We start from the raw sequence: 18,034 nt of genomic DNA on the forward strand, positions 1-18,034 counted from the left end.
AGCGGGGGAGAGACAAACATTCCTAGACATACTGACAGAATTCACAATGCACTTATGGTTGCAAACAGCAGCATTTTCTTAACATTACTTAATAGATGAAATTACTGGTTGAGAGAAAGAGCCTTGTAGTACCCGTGCTGATTTGCAGGGCAGTTTGGTCATTGTAGAGCATTTAATTTCTGCTAAATCTAGTGAATCTTCCAATTATGTGAGGCCAGAAGCTGGAATTCTATCAGCTGCATCTATCTTTAAAAAATACAGTTATACTGAATTGGTTGCATTAGTCAACAATCAAATTTAGATGCTTAAAATGACATGAACATGGATTTATTAAGAAAATAAACATGCTTAAACAAAATGCCTATACAGCACATGATTGGCTCAGTCAGCAGTTAACAAGAAGGTAACCATGGATACGGAGACTGACATTTATAACATAAAAATATGCCTGAGAAATATTAAGGGACGTCTTTTAGAGATACCTTTTTTAACAGTAGAAATTTAACACATAATCAGTTGCTTTATCACAATATCGATATTATATTATCACATTGCCCATCCCTACTTTTAAGGCATTATAATATTTCTTAAAGAAGCTTGACTTGCTGAATGTAATCTCTTTTTGGTGGATTGAATTGAGTTGAATCATTCTTAATTTACAAAAGTTGCATCTGAATCAAACTGCAAACCAGTGAGTCGTGAATAAATTGATTTGCTTTCAGCCTTTCAGATCTGAATCCCTGAAGCAATGGACACTTGTATAGCTTTAAATTAGGCTTAGCTAATAATTTCTCATTATTTTCCACAACATTTGACTTACAATCTTTAATCTCAGTCCTTTACAAAAGCTATTTCCTTATGTTGAGCTACAAAAAATTAATTTCAGTTGTGGTATTTTATTGAGCACAAGGCTTCATCTGAGTGTGAACTCAACAGTGCAGTAATTATGTAGCAGGACTGGTGTAGCGGTGGTTATTAAGAGCAATTTCAGTTAATGGATTGGGAGGGGGCTGGTCAGATCTTTAATAGAGGGCTCTGTGTTACTCCCTCCACCCTGGCTGACACCAGGGCCTGTGGACCACCAGAGTACAGCATTCTTAAGGACTAGACGCATATTTGTCTCTGATTCGCTGGTAATGCATCAGATAATCTGTTTTAACGGATAAAGGATAAAGACATGACAGTGCTCAAGTCCAAAATCAATACAAGTCAGTGTTATGGGTGAAATGAAATGTGTTTGTGTGGGGGAAGGATTTGCACTTGGAAGTAGGGACATTTACAGTATGATACCACAGAAGATACTATTAGTGTCAGGCATATGGAGTTCATTTTTAAACCGTTTGTGGAATGTTGCCGTTGCTCATTTGGGTTCTGAACAAGAATGTCCATGATTGCAGAAATAATCATGCACTGTATAAATGTGTTTGGTTTAGTTACAGATGGATGTCTTTTGTAAAGTAGGAATCTGACTACGGAATACTAAAAAAAGGTTTGAGGAATGTTGAGGAATCTTAGTAAGGTTGTAGGGTGTAGCTAGAATAAAGCAGAACACAATTGTTTATCATCAAAAATGTTTTTGTGTGTATGAGAAATCATGACTTCTTTTGCTCTTCATACCGGGTTTCTTCAACCGGTGCATGATAGATTAATTTCAGTTGGATGTTATTGTTCCGTCGTTGCCGTATCACTCAGATATTACAGCTCAGCCAAAATGTTCAGTCTCTCCAGGTTCGAATGATGAATTCATGTAACATTTGTTGAGTCAAATGGAATCATTTACAGCAGAAAGGAGGTCTGGTGTGGGTATTAACGGCGTATTACGTTAGCGAGATGGAAAACACACTGTCTGTTTTATGAAAAGGTTCTGTATTTTCCAAGCTTCTCCATAAGCCCGTGTGTTTTGACTGCCATGTAGACGGCTGGAAAAGAGCTATTGTCTCATTGAGGACTCCAATAAAGCAGTAGCCAGAAAGACTTCAAAGCTTTACCTCCATGTTTGTCAGTTTCAGAGGGACGGTAAATGACGTCGGTGCTCTTCTCTTAGAGTAGTCCACCTCGTTCTCTTTTTGTCATCCCTTTGCTTTCCTTCCCCATCATGCTTCCCTCAAACACTTCAAATTATTATCTATTAACATATAATTGAACCGTACTTTTACGGTCAAGGTCATATTCTTTTGTGGTGTATTGTGCCCGTGCTTGCTAACAATATAGAGTGATGTTAGCATTAGCACTGACAATAATATTGCTACTAATGTTGAACTGTTTACTTTGCGGTTTTTGTGTGGAGCCACTCTAATTACCAGAGCCAGAAATGAGCTTTAGTGGTGAATTTGTGAAGTTCCTCGAGGCTTTGAACGTTTAGCGCAGGTCTGGACAGGTAGGCTCCCACAACAAAACACTCACAGTAGGCCTCTCAGACAAAAGGCAGCACGGTCCATTGAAAATAAACCTTTTCCGGGTTGACTTGCATGAGAAATAATCCTGATGTACTTTCTCTAAGCACATTTCCAATTGTGCAGTGAACTTAAGATGTTACTTGTTGCTGTTGGCCAACGGGAAAACTTTGGACCTCGTATGAACGACAGCAAGCTGACAGCTTGGATGGAGCTATACAGTTGGGTAAAATCTGCTAGTATTTTTTTTTTTCCCTGCACACAGCTCCAGTGTATTAACACCCCCGCTGTGAAAGTCGGCAACTCAGTCGGCACAATGTGAGAACGGAACGGTGTATTCATATTACCATAACCGTTTCCCTGCACAGACATGTTTAAAGAGGTTTCAGGGACTATGGCAAGCAGTTTCTCCAACAGCATCCAACTCTCTGGGTACATTCATCTTCATTTGGAGTGCTTAGCCAATTTTCTAGCAGTACTGTTCACTATAAAATATGCAAGGTAAGCCTTAATCCATCTCATTTTTTATGTCTCAGCCACTGAGTGAATTGCGTAATTTTTTTTTTTTTTTTAACAAATTTTTTTAACAAATAGTTTTTGTTATGAAGTTGCATGGTGTCTGCTTGCTGAAGCCAGCCTGTTGATTTATAAAGCTCTGGTAGTATTTGTGCCCTTTCTTGGCGTGCTTCGTTTCCTGAATCCTGGAACACACAGACCACACAAGCGACTGGCAGAACTCCAGCACTGCTTGGCTGCCTTGTTCTCTCTTTTCTCTTCTCGCTCGCTCTCGCTCTCACTCCCTCTCACTCCCTCCCACCCACTGCCCTCCTCTCTGATCCTGCGAGCAGACAGGCGTTTGGCCTTGTCCCGTCTTTCGCTGCTGTTTTTTCCCTGCTTGCTAATTTCACAGGCTCCTCACACGGAGCTGCCATATGAAATAATCCATTGTTTCGCTCTTCAGAGGAGTCAACCCTCCCCACAGCACAGCAATTAAAGAAATGAAATCTAGACGGATGTATGTTTCCCTTTCTTCTTCCATCCGTTTTATTCCCTGTGTCGCCACTGGATGATTGATGTACCCTGACGGCCCGGGCTGATATTTGATGTTGATGAGAGCTCTGGTGTTTAACGAGTTAAGGGTGTTTTTGCAGGTTCGAACGCTATCAGATGGCGATTTCACATGCAAGCAGGCAACCTTTCCAGAAATACAGCCTCTCAGTATTTATTCGTTCATATTATTTACTGTCCATGCCATTTTCTTTTTCTTTAAAAGCCAGCTTTCACAGTTTTCCTTGTGCCAAGGGTATGGAGTCAGCGTGTGCTTTGAATACGCCCTTTTAATGTTTTTTTTTTTCTGGTAGAGAATTGCTTCACAGCCTCATTAGTAATGTCAGGACACGTACAACTTGCACAAGATCATCATTTAGGATACGATCTGTTGTTTGTTATTACTGATGTCCTCAATTATGACTCTAACCATTGACCTGCTGTATTTAATTATGAGACTAGCGTAAACCTTTTATTTCTCAAGGAGGATGTGAGCATTATGGAATTTCCTTTGTTGCAGCTGAATCATTCACATTAATGCTTTTTTTCTCCAGCTTCTGGAGCATTTAGACTGACGTGTAGTCTGTTCACCTTCTCATTGTTTAAATTAGCCAGGATTTCACTCTGTATAGCTGTTTAAGATGTTTAAGGCAAAAGAAAAGTATTTTAGCATCTAAAAGATTTACTTAGTGGATTATTTGTATACTATAAAATATGGGACATAAGTGTAGAGTGAAGCGCTTTATTGCCATTCTACATATACACTCACAACCACTTTAATAGCAACACATGTACACTTGCTCATTCATGCAATTATGCAATCAGCCAATCGTGTGGCAGCAGTGAAATGCATAAAATCCTGCATTCAGAATGGGGGAAAATGCGAATCGTGAGCCTGTGCCCAGTGTAGCTACAGATTCCTGTTCTTGGCTAACAGAAGATGTGATCTTCTGCTGTTGTAGCCCATCAGGTTTGACCTGTTGTGTGTTCTGAGATGCTTTTCTGCTCACCACAGTTGTAAAGAGTGGTTATTTGAGTTACTGTAACCAGTCTGGCCATTCTCCTCTGACCTCTCTCATCAGCAAGATATTTCTGCCTGCTGCTCACTGGTTCTTTTTTTTTTGTTTTTTTTCTCTGTAAACTCTAGAGACTGTTTCGTATGTTTCTAAAGTATGTTTCCTTTGAAGGTTTCTGAAGTACTCAGCTCAGCCTGGCACCAACAGCCATGATATGGTCAAAGTCACTGACATCACATTTTTCCTTCCATTCTGATGTTTGCATGAATAAAGGATTATTGCGTGAATGAGCAGTGACCAGTGAATGTACAGTAAAACAAAATGGTGTTCTCCAAGGCCTTCGTGCAATATATTACAGAAAGTGACAACAGTGTGGTACTAGATAATCACCTGACAACATGTAGTATAATGAGGTTTGATAGATTTATGGTTAATAGGGTAGTTTTGATAGTTTGACAGTTAGGTAGTATATGAATACTCTTATTCTTTATACATTGCAGTTTGTAGGAGAGAATTACTTGGTGTACATGATTTGGCATTGCCATACGGTTACATTAGGAGCTGGCTGATGGTGGTGAGGAATAACTGTCCTATTCACTAACACACTGGCAGGTTTGTCTGATGCATCCAGCCTTGATATTTATGGAACAAGAAGCATGACACCCTCAGTGATTTTATGCCTCTAATAAAATTCAATATGGTGAGTATATTGGCAGATACTATTTCACGTCGCATGTAAGCCCTCGTGTAATTTGTGACAAGCTTGGTTCCATATAGACACAGAGGTGTATTCATTCACCAAATCAGCCCGGTTAAATGAAATTAAACTGCCTGCCCTTTTCAGCAGCGGCAGTAGCAGAGAGGGCACATATTTCTTATGTTTCCCTCAGTGCTTACACACACGGCAAATGCTCCTAGGGATTACTCGTGCCCGAGATCCTTACGTGTGGCAGACATTAACCTCTGGACGAGGACTCTTTCTCACAAAGTGCTGTTTGCTCAGCTTAACTTCAGAACACAATCAGGTTTTGCAGGGTTGGAGGTAGCTGAAGCTCTTCGAGCCAGCTGGAGCGCTGCCAAGCTTCGGCAGAAGTTTCTCTTTTCTTCTGTTTGATATTTACTTTAGAGCCATTCAGCGGAGCCGAGCAGGGCCAGACAGACAGGCACATTCTGACTAAAGAGAGAAAAAAAGGCTTTAGAAGTCTCTCTTTAAGCTATATTCTTCTCCTGTATTGACAGAAAGGATGGGCTTCAGTGAGACTGCTTTTGTGTGCCGTTTTTACAGATATAGTGATATAGGCCTCCATATGTTGCATCAGTACTCTCAGGCATAATCAGTAGAGTGAGTGATCTGGTGTGAGTGATCTGGGCCAAGGGGAAGTGCCTATGACGTGACTGGTTCTCTTTATGAAATGATGACTCTGTTTTTGAAGGTCGTTTCTCTCCCATGACACATACATATACTCACATTTCTGATAACAGGAAAATTCAGTCACTGAGCAATTTAACTGTGAGTGTTCTGGTGGATAACTACTGCGTCCTGCTAAGCCACAAGAACGTAGCTACAAAAAATGTAGCCGCTATGTAATTTTGCAGCCTTGTTAATTTCTTCCATGCTTTAATGTGAAATATATTTGGCAAACATAGAATGCTGACATGTTCCCAATAGCCTCCAGCTCTAATTATGGTAAAGTAACACCTTGGGTCTACTCGCTGTTTTAGGACACAGGCAGAAGCTGGAGGACCCTCCAAAACCAGGGCTGTTCTCGGAGCGCCTGAGTGAACTAGAACGCCTGCGCCACAGCACCATGAGAGTCGGCGTGCCTACGCAGAGCCCCCGGCCATCACTCAACACCGCAGCAAACTCCTTCAGCCCACAGGGACAGACGCAGATCTCAGGTATGAGAGCAGGCACAGCGAACTACTGTTTTATATAAACATCCCCATAATTAAATTAAATATGTTTGAACATTTAATTTCATAACAGTGCATAACAGCCTTCTTGCAGCCTGATGAAGTTTAGAGCTAGATGCAAATGTTTGCCGTTGGACTTCCTCCAGTCTGTGCAGACACCATGTTTACTAAATGGATGTGGAAAGCAAACAGGAACACATTCTTGTCTTGCTCTTCATATTGTTGCCATTCGTTGGAATAGAGCAGATTCTCATAGCACATTGAGAGTGTAATAATGGTTTCCAGCACACTGTGTTTATATCATTATAAAATCTATTGCTGAAATGGCATCACTGTTCTATCCAGTTCCCTTGGGCTTAGCAATAAAATCATCACTAAAATAACAATAAGATTAAGTTCAAAGGCTTCAAATCACCTGCAGAAATGAACTTATTGTTACACATTGATGTCATAAAGCTACATTGAATTGATGAGTGGAGACAATCAGTTCATTTTTCCGTGCTCCATTGCGTTTGCAGACCCACGGCAGTCTCAGTCATCTCCACCGTGGTCATATGAACAGCCATACACGCCCTACCTGAGCCAGATGACTTCTCCTTCCATCCACTCCACCACTCCACTCTCCTCCACCCGAGCCACAGGCCTGCCCGCCATCAGTGATGTACCAAGACGTCTCTCAGGTACAAAACATACCTGTCTCACCCACACCCAACTGCTACACCACCCACATCACACCTTCAGTCAGAACTCATACTTTTACCCAGGTGTGAAAGAAAAAGATGCTCTAGTTTGTATGTGCATCTTCTTTGCCTGAGTATTTTTTTGGCTTAATTGATCCTATTAGAGGTTTTGTCAAAGGTTTTATCTACTCTCTCTGAAGTTAAATCAAAGCAGATTTTTTCCAGCCTCCTCTTTTTGCCTTCTGCGCATCAACTGCATGTGTAAAACTTGCCCATTGGCAGATATCTTCTTAGCAATGTCACATTTAAAATACAGACAATGACAGTGTATCTCTCCTTGCCCCATCCCTTCCACTCGAGTCTTTGAACTTGTGAAGAACTTCTTTTGAACAAGCTTGAAAAGGAACAATAAAAAAGAATAGAGTTACTGACTCATCCTCCACAATATGCAGAAGCTGGTAAAGGCTCAACTCTGAGTGGGAAAGATCTGTTATGTCCGTGCCTTTATTAATTGAACAAGAGAATGTGTTATACACCCTGCTAGAAACAAACATGAAGTTCCTTCTTCAGTACACCTGTTTGACTCATTGCCAGGTCGTTTTTGAACTTCTTTCCCCTCAGGCTCTCCACCCTAACTGTGTTCTTTGAGCGCAGGGCAAACGTGAAAGTTGAAATGACTCGACGTGGCTGTTCATTGCCTGCTTTTTGAACCCAGGCCAGCTGCCTTGTTGGGTTTGATTAGTTTAGATTTCACCCCCTTTTCATCTCGGCAATGTCAGCCTTTGTTCTTTCCTCAAAGAGACACATGCACCTCTTGGTCCTAATGCCCTCTATTCTTCCTTTGATAGGCCATGAACGCCCCTGTGTCGGGAGGGGACGTCCCATATCAGCTCATTTAGAGCAGCTGCTGTATTGCACCATCTTGTCTTTGTATTGTTCTCAACCTCCAGTTCTTTACTCAGAGCCTTAGATCCAGGGACTGAAGAGATAAAGACATGACTACAGAGATGGGCGAATCAGAAATTCCTTAGCTATCCTACTGGGCAAGTGAAAGGTCCAGTGTGGTTGCCAGACTCATTTTATTGATTCCCAGAAATTTTAATTAACTAAGCTAAGCTAGATAGAGTAATTTAACCCAAAAGTATGACAAGCTAGTTAGCTAGTTTAGTAAATATTAATGAGCACACAAATTCCTTGGGGACTGAAAAATTCAGTGTAGATAGAACATTAGTCCTTTATCTATCTGATCAAAACCTTGAATAAAAAAACTGATAGCCTGACACATAATCTTATAAGAATTGCCAAGCCCTAGCCTATGAATGAATTATGATCAATTCATCATTGTTCTGCATTTTATAAGCACCAGGGAGTTTGTATAATTTGGTGTTCAATTAACATGACTGAGTTTAGTCTGAATTCCAGCTACATATGTAGTCATTGGGTTCTAGTTTCAGGCTGGTATTATATGGTTCTTAAAATGGCTTCTTTCAGAGATCAGATATAGTTTGTCTCCAAAATTTTATTTCTTATTAAATCTTGATGAGGTTGTATAAGATGTTTTGTTCTATGACTCCCCCTCTTTGTGACATTGTCCTCTGACTAGTATTTCCTGTTCTATCTGAAATGGCAGCAAGCTGATAACTTGAGCACCCGATGTGCCTATAATTGGCCACACATGTTCTCTTAAGTGTGCCGATTCATCACTCAGAGGCGTGTACACCAAAGCAGGCCTGCAGCTTTCCACCAGCACACTGACAGTGAGGATGGTGTGGAGCTGGACTGCACTGATCTGCAGCCTAGCATCAGGGTTGCATAGGGGTCAGTACAGGAACTGATAAGGAAAACAGATGAAAGATGAGATTAGCGGATGATGAGTGAGAGTGTTGTAGGGGTGAGAGAAGAAGAAGGTCCGGTGTGGAGAAGGAAGAGGATTAGGGAAGTCTTTTTCTCCATTTGCACTCTTTTGGCCCAGCGCTGTGGTAGCCACAAACCATTAGTGGTTTATAATTTTTAGAAAAGCCAAACGAGGGTCTGAAAGAGCAGATCTGCCCCTTCTCTCTGGCTAATCGCAGACGTGCAGCCACATCTGAGGCTGCTCATTATGCATCCCATGGAAACTGTTTTCCCCTCAAACTGCTTCCATATGGGTTCCTGCTTTATCCTGCACTTATCCTGCTTTGATATTTTTACAAATATGCGTGTACACAGGAATACATAAAACAACCTTGCACTAACAATAGAAGATATGAGAGAGAGAGAGATCTGTGCATTCTGCAATCGTGGAGAAATAAACAGGTGTTAATGAGATTGATTACTATGCTCTTTCAGCATGACAGTAGTAACAGCATGTGCTTGAGGGCTGTAATGTGTGGTTTGAAAGCTAAAAGGTAAAGTGAGTGCTTATCTGTGTATGGCTTTTTCAACTTTCTTGAACTCAAAATGACTGATTATTATCCATTAGGTAGTTTATGTACCGTGTTTGCTTTGACATTCGGAGTTAGGAAATTCAGATCTCATCACTCAGCGATAAAACAGCCACCGTTTGGCGAGTGTGTGATAAACATTTACAGAGTGTGGATTAAAAGAAATGCTTCACAGCGCCCCCTTTTGTCTGAGTGTTATTGCTTTCATCGTAGGTGTAGGAAATGTGGATGCCACATTAGCTGCTTTTTTAAAGTACTTTTATACATCAGTGCCCTCACCACAGGACATGAATTACTCATAAGCCAATGCAAGTCTACAGAGTGATGCATCTCTTCCCTGGTTAAAAAAATGTCTGTGTCGCTTTCTGTAAACTGATTTGTACTACATTTTTTTGGCTTTGTTACAGATGTTATACATTTCTGCATATTGCAAAAGATGTAAATAAATATAATACTGCATTACCAATTATTTCACTGAGCCTGACTGCTGAAAACGTGGGCAAAGCATGGCTAATGGAAATGCACAGTGGAACAGAAATCAACATAAAACTACTAACACCTTTTAAGAGCAACTATAATATCAGCTTAATAATATTACTTCAGAATAGAGAGTTATTTTTAATTTGTGTAACAGAAATCAGGAAGTAATACATATTCATCCTAAATTTACCAAATAGCATAGTGTTAACTATAGCTAATGTGACAAACGCCTCTGAATAGCTGAGTTATATCATGATAATCACAGTCTACCAGATTGTCAGTGGCACTCAATCACAAATCCAACTATGAATCCAATAGCAAAAATAATTATACCAAACTTGACATTTACTACCATACATAAGGAGCATTAGCTGAGACCTGAAGTCAAGTTAAAGAGAAGCTAAACTGTATTAAATAGTAATAAATCATAAACTTGCACTACCAGGCTTAACACCTGCATAATGTCCCTCATATAATAAAAGCACACGTTTTCTCTGTGCTTTCTCTAGTGAAAGGTAATCCCTTGTTCTCTTACTTTAGTGTGTCAGTGATTTTTACATCCAAATGCTGCCCAATGTGCCGAGATTTTTATTCCTACTTCAGCTGAACTCAGTATGGGACAATCTGCACACTGAGAGGGCGGCACCTCTGATGTGTGAAATGTAGCCTAAAGCAGAATCTAGATTTCCTATATCTGTGTTTTAATGCTTCCATAACTTCCCTAAGTAAATGTACTAAACACACGGCCTACTGTTCTCTCTTTCAGGTACATCAGATCTGAGCCCTTTTGCAGCCGACCCACGCCAGTTCGAGCGCCAGTTTCCCAGCCTGTCCTCTCTAACCGAGACACGCTTCTCTAGTCCCAGGATGCACTACCCTGCCACATTCACCTACACACCAACCCCTGTGACATCGGGCATGTCTCTAGGCATGTCCAGCACCACCCACTACCACACCTACCTGCCACCTCCATACCCAGGTTCCACCCAGAACCAGAGCGGGCCGTTCCAGACCAGCAGCACACCATATCTGTACTACGGGGCTTCATCCGGCTCATACCAGTTCTCCATGGTGCCAGGGGGGGAACGCTCCCCGACGCGGATGCTGCCACCATGCACCAGCGCCTCAACAGGCATCAACCCCAACCTGTCAGCTCAGACTGAAGGCACCGAGGCCGACGGCAGCCACAGCAGCTCGCCCACCGCTCTCAACTCTAGCGGGAGGATGGACGAGTCCGTGTGGCGGCCATATTGAAAGGGGTCAGCCATATTTGGAGGGTTACACAGGTCAACGTAGCAATGCTCACAAGCTACGCAAATCTCGGTAGTAATAGTCCTTATAGAATTGGTTTCTAAGCACAAATGCTACAAATTGCGCAGTTCAGAGAGCAGTGTAACTTCAGTACTTTAATTTACGAGTCCAGGCATTATTGTGAGCTATCTGACGTTCCACTGCAGAACTGGTGAGAGCCATGCAAGCGATCTGTTGCTGAACTGAACTGGTAGAAGAACTTTTATTGTATTAGGTATGCGTTTCCCAGACTATTGACTGAGACTGTTTTCATACTAACTCAGTGTATTTTAGAAATTTTTTAACACTGAACATCTTTTTTTATTTATGAGTGAAAAGTCAGATATATTAGACGGTACCTGATTATGTATATGCCCTCAGATCTTCTTAATTTATGTATAAAATTGTAGCAGATATGGTACTAAGAAGCAATATAAGCCATATAAACCGTAAATTATGCAAAGTGGTTAGAGGGACAAAATTTAAGACGCTTGAATAATATTTTGGGAATGATTAATAACTTAATTGTATATTTACTCCTTAGTAATTTAAAATGTTTTTTTTTATCTTTATTGTAAGGCAAACACATATCCAATATGTAAACAATGAAGGAAAGATGTCAGACTCAGATCAAATGTTTTTTTTTTGTTTTGTTTTTTTTGTGCTTGGATGTTGCTTTCCTCCTTAGAAAGCTGCATACGTAGGGAGGGGCAGTTGACTTAAAAATTGAGGGGCACTTGCAAAGATAACAAGACCCAAGTCTTGAACTGAGTGAAGCATTTATTTACACGTATGTGACATATTCCACTCCCAGTTCTTATTCTGACTTTGTTTATCCGATGTTTTATCGAGTTAATTTATTTTTTTTTCAATTTTACTTTTATTTAATGATATCGAGTGACTATGAGCAAGACCAATAGCATGCAGCGATTGTCTCACTCTTTCCATGTTCACAAGGAGTTGTGTTCAGGCTGCCTATATTTCTTTCAGTTTACAGCACCCTTACAATCACAATACTGAATACATGTACAATGTACACAATCAATGTGAGGAATCGGCCTTTAATTCTTAACTGGACCATTAACTGTGCATGTAAGAGGTCAGGTGAACACTATGCAAAAAAAATGTATATAAAAATTATTTTTACAAAAATATCAAATGGATCGCATTTTGCTTTTGTGCATGTATACATCCCAGAAATATTATTTCATCACAAGTGGAAAAATGTAGGTCAGATATTCCGGGTCATTTATTAGAAGACATTAGAACTGAGCATGTTATATTTCATAATGCAAATTTTGTAAGCAGATATTCCAGCATACAGACAATCGGCCACTTTTAAACATCTAAATTACTTAATACTGTTAGCGTTTTTGTTTCTAATTGTAATTCTAAACTTATTTATTGCTTGGTGAACCATGTGTCAGGATCGATTTCTTACTGACAAGAGATCTGCAAAAATGTCACCAGTTTTATATTTTTAATGGTGTAATTTTTTACGAGATTTAACCACGGTCTTTGAATACGCGTGTCTGTGTGTGTGTGTGTGTGTGTGTTTTGGATTCAGACAACACATGATACTTCATTTGTAAATTGTAACTTAAGAGGCTGCAGGCAGCACCCTGGGAAATCAATGTAATTTTTTTTTGGTTTTATCTGGATCAAAGCACTTCTTTTATTTTCTTTTTGTCTTTGCTTGGTTTTGAATAAAGCCTTGATGCCGTGGGGGAAAGGGAACAGCTGAACAGCCAATCACAAGGTCACAAGAGTCATCACTTAGGTACAGAGCTTGAGCCAGATTGAGTTTACAACTAATACCTGAATGCACACAGTTCAGCCCACTTAGAGTCTCATAGAGTAAGCAAGCAATATTTGAAATTCTTGTATTTGTGTGTGTTACAGTACTGCTACAATATTAATCAGGGTTTTAACTTGGGTATAAACTGGACTGACTGTTGGTGAGAGCACAAAAATGTCACTCTGGCTCAAAGTGATCATACAGTTTTCCAGCATCTGCTTTTAAATCTGATTCCTCATTTTCTTTAAACTGTTGTCTTTTGGCTGTGAGAAGAGAGAACATGTTTACAATACTGCAAAAGACTTAAAGAACCTCTGCACTGTTACCATGATTGAAATATTTCTGATAACTGCTTTATGCCAGTGATGAATAATACCAAACGGTTGACTTGTTCTGTCCGAATTATATGTTTTAGTGACATTGCAAAGTCTCGCAAGCAGCTTTGGGTTTGCATCAAATATCTGACAAATGTGTGGCTCATGTCGGAGCTCTGAGCTTTATGAATGGCCTAGCGAGTAATGTTAATCAGAAGCTGTGGTCAGCAAATCCGCTGCTGGAGTCAGTTCCAAGATTTTTCATCTCCAAGTGAAATCCAGCACACTCGGAGTTGACTGATTGGCGGCGTTCACAGCTTTGAGGTCTTCGGGGGTCACTTGGGTTTCATAACTAACCAAAAATGAATTTTCCCCTCTGATTAAGTGACCTAGCGAAGGAGAGGCCTGCAGGCTGAGAACAGGAATAAGTCACAGCGGGTAGCTTCAGGTTGGCCAGTTGAAAGCAGCAAATGCAAAATTCGGCACGGTATGTTAGAACATGTCTCTCAAATACAGTGTTTTGCATGTAATATTCTGGAAATAAACCCTTTTATACATAAATATGCATTGTTTTGAATAACCTTCATAGACGTTTAGTTTGTAAACTGCTGCAGAACATTTTGTTTACTTTTACCATTGCTTTCCATGCACATACTGTACAGATTTTTACGTCTAGTTGATCAGTCACCCTGGTTTTCTGTCTCACATCTTTTCATTGTTTGAACTCATTTATTTGTGAAACTTCCAGCAGTTTCTGTAGGACTAACAGGTCCTGTAAAAATTGTGAGATTGTTAAACATTTCTAATGATTGTATCATTGGTCTTGGAGAATAAAAAGAAAGATTTTGTTAAAAATGCTTGCCTGGGCTATATTTTTCACACTAAGGTGAGAAGGCAATCCAGACTGTGGGACATTATTATACTGGATGATATATGACATCCAATACCTTTTTTTTTTTTTTTTTCAGAATCCTACCTTTAGAACTGTACCTAAGTAAATGTGATTGTACAGCAGGTGCTTCCTAAGAAAAATGAACAACCGCTGAAATGGTCAAGGGAAGTGCAAAAACCTATTTTAACTTCCTTTTACTGAGTGACAGTTATAATAACATAGGCTTGGGCACCACCAGTTTGTATTCTGCAGGTATTACTGCTCTGGAAAGCCCCTGCACGATCAATGAAAAAGGTAAAATCTGGGTGCTGACTGCAGTCTTTAGTTCAAGCTGTGTCTCATACATCATTATTAGTGACAGTTAGAATAACAAGCTCATGCACGGACAGTTTGGAAAACCCACACATGATCACCCGAAAAAGGCAAAGATGTGTTTAGTGCATCACACAGCAGTCATTATTTCAGGCCGTATCTCATGAGACTTAATTAGTTCTGGCTGCACTGGTAGTATTGTCAGCTGACATTTTATAGCTAACAGCTTATTGAATTCTATGCAATTCTGCTGATATTGAGGCTCTTTGTTTGGTTAAGAATGGTGGATATATTTTGCAAGAGCTCTTTATAAGGACCAGAGGTACAACAAGTCTGTATTTTACATTAACATTCCTAGTCTGGCATGTCAAACCTGAATTGTTTTTTTTTTTTTTTTTAAACACATCTCCGATGCCAATCTGAGATCTGGCCCTAAACATTTGGGTCTCCTCCACAGCCAAGCGCTTAACTCAGATTTGAATTTGGTAAAATGAGTGTGTTTATTGAAGGATGCTTATCTGGATATGTCTCGCTAATATTGAATACAGATTCAAATCTCCATAAGATTCTTTAAGATTTCCTGTCACTCTGCCAGATTTTACCATTTATAGGATTTCTGCCAAAGACTTTCAAAACATACTGGACATGAAGTATAAATGTCCCATTGTAAGTCATGTGATTAATGCAAACTGATTTGTTCCATGTAAAGAATCAGTTAAGGCAGTGTGATCTTTAAACACATTGCTGACTGTTTGCCTAAAGCTGCACCCGAAGGCCCTTTAAACAATCATATCAGCGAATACAAACATCCTAAAGTTCAGCTTGGCTCAGTGTTTGGGTTGGATCACATCAGTGAGGAAACTCAATGAGCTTTTCTAGTACCATGTGCAAATACTTTTGATACATTTATAGTCAAGTTATTTCTCATTGACATGCTAGAGTTTGTTGGAGTTTAGGGTTTTCTGTATGTGTTCTGTCTGCTATTTAAAATGTTCAAAACACAAAACAGAGGCTAAGTACTTTATGCATGACTCCATTCAAGTTGTTTCTAAAGTAAAATATCATAAATTGTTGTATACAACAAATACCAGGTTAGAATTTCTCCACAAAAAGGTTACACAAAAATTTCTCTTGCTTGAGGTGAAGAATTGTAGACAGCTGGTAAATTCATAATGGAAGTTTGATTTATGTTCTCCATGTTAGGTACTGTGTGATAATGTCTTCTCTGGACAGTGAGAAATATGACACTCACTGAAACAACAGAAAACTTTGTCTCGTGTTGGCTTTTCATTAAGATGGTAAACTTCCCCTAATTGACTCAGAAGTGTGTATCATCTCTGTGGCTACGTGAGGCAATAATAAAGGACTGGAAATTTAATCAGAAAAATATTCATTCACAGGAGTAAGAGCTTTACAGTGAAGAGATTCTCATTACATCACTAAATCAAGCGTAAACTTTAACTAGTTAGTGGAGGAATGACCTTTCCTGTGTTTCAGAGCTTTTTTATGTCATGTAGGTGCTGGAGATGGCCACTCTGAAATATATGGATTTTTCTTTTCTTTTTTTTTTTGCATATTAAAAAGGTACACTCATATTAAAAGGGTACATTTAAATCTTCTTCAGGGGTTATTTGGATAGATAATGTTTCTTAATATCTTAAAAGAGATCTTATTGGATCCCTTGCTGATAGAGAAACAGTGGTAAGGTTCTACACAGAACCGTTAAGAGTTCACGAGAAGGACAAGCGAAGAACCTACAGATTGTAGAAAAGTCTCAAGTTTGTCGGTGTTGTTATCATGTACTGTTATCATGTACCATTTTTAAAACAAAATATTTTTAGGTAGGTTTAGGCTATGTATGGTTTGAGTATTTATTCTAGCATTTTACTATAGTAAAATGATAAATTATATATATTTTTTAAGAAATATGTTTCCATTGCAATCTTATGTTTATTAATGAAGCAATACTGATTAGTTGGAAGCAAATAAATGTTTTATAAATTATATATTTGTAAATTTAAAAAAGGTTTCTATTTTAAATGAGTAACATCACAGACACCAAAGACTTTTTGTGGCATGAAACTGAAACATTTACATTAAAGAATGTCTGGAAAAAAACTTTAGCTTCCCATGTGCTCTTGATCATTCTTTTTGTTTTGACCATGGCACACTGGAAACGGTTCAAAAAGACCTTCTTGTGTTTTTAAAGACCTTATTTTATTTAACATTTTCGTTTGGGTAACAGCACTGACATAAACTTGAGAGACATGCAGTTTTCATTAACTATTAAAAATGTAATTTTAAATAAAATATATACTATTAAACTGAAATTGTTATTATTACAGAGAAATTATTAATTATCATGTTTTGTACCAAAACCAATAACTTGCACTTTAGTTAGGTCACATTTATGTTTTGCACATTTCTTAAATACAAATATAATAATAATAATAATAATAATAATAATAATAATAATAATAATAATACGGAAGTCTATAGCATTTTTATTAAAATATATACTGTTAAATAGCAATTGTTATTATTACAGAGAAATTTTTGTTAATCATGTTTTGTACCAAAACCAGTAGCTTACACTTTAGTTAGTTCACATGGGGATGTTGGATTGTTTATGTTTTGCACATTTTGTAAACACTAATAATAATAATAATAATAATAATAATAATAATAATAATAGAAAAAAACAGTGCATGATTGATATCAATGTTGTGTAGGCTAATATATACAGTAGGGAAACTGCATCAGATCACAAATACCATCAGCTCTGCTACCGAAGTCTATAGCATTTTAAATAAAATATATACTGTTAAACAGAGATTGTTATTATTATAGAGAAATTATTATTAATTTTGTTTTGTACCAAACCCAATAACTGACATTTTAGTTATTTCACATGGGGACATTGGATTGTTTATGTTTTGCACATTTCATAAATATTAATAATAACAATTATTATTATTATTATTATTATAGAAAAACACTGTATGACTGATATGAATGTTGTGTAATATACAGTAAGGGAAGTGCATCAGATCACACATGCCATCAGCTCTGCTCTGAAGTCTGTAGCAGTGAGTGCACACTTCTCTGAAGAGTCATCTAACACCATTTCATTCTCTAATCACCACATAGATGACGTTGGACGTGTCGTCTGTATTTCTTACGAATCTGCTGGCTTAGATTCGCGTCAGCTTCTGATTGTTAACAGTTGAGGAGAGCTGGTGTGCTGTAAATGACATGGCCACAGGAAGACGTGATGAGGATTGTGAAAGGACTTGATCACGGGCCTGCACGGGTCATGACTGCGAAAAGTGAAAAAGTCTGTGTGATTAATGAATCCGCTTTCTCGTGAGCTAGCTGCGTGATCCAAACCTACAGAACCCCTGTGTTTCTTTCTCACGTCTCCGGCTTTATGTGAGCGGCTCTGATTTACGCGTCATTTCCCATATTTCTCTGC

At 38.9% G+C, this 18,034-nt stretch overlaps 1 protein-coding gene across 1 annotated transcript in view; it reads left to right on the plus strand.

Moving 5' to 3' along the window:
* runx2a (RUNX family transcription factor 2a) overlaps positions 1-16,972 on the plus strand; it is a 43,914-nt gene extending 26,942 nt beyond the window's left edge. The window contains exons 6-8 of the mRNA XM_026933977.3: positions 6,179-6,355; positions 6,889-7,050; positions 10,720-16,972. Coding sequence (XP_026789778.1) covers positions 6,179-6,355; positions 6,889-7,050; positions 10,720-11,207 — 827 coding nt within the window. The 3' untranslated portion in view covers positions 11,208-16,972. The remainder of the gene's footprint in view (positions 1-6,178; positions 6,356-6,888; positions 7,051-10,719) is intronic.
* The last annotated feature ends 1,062 nt before the right edge of the window (positions 16,973-18,034 follow it).

Source organism: Pangasianodon hypophthalmus, chromosome 10 (assembly GCF_027358585.1).
Source record: "Pangasianodon hypophthalmus isolate fPanHyp1 chromosome 10, fPanHyp1.pri, whole genome shotgun sequence".
NCBI classification, from domain to species: Eukaryota; Metazoa; Chordata; class Actinopteri; order Siluriformes; family Pangasiidae; genus Pangasianodon; species Pangasianodon hypophthalmus.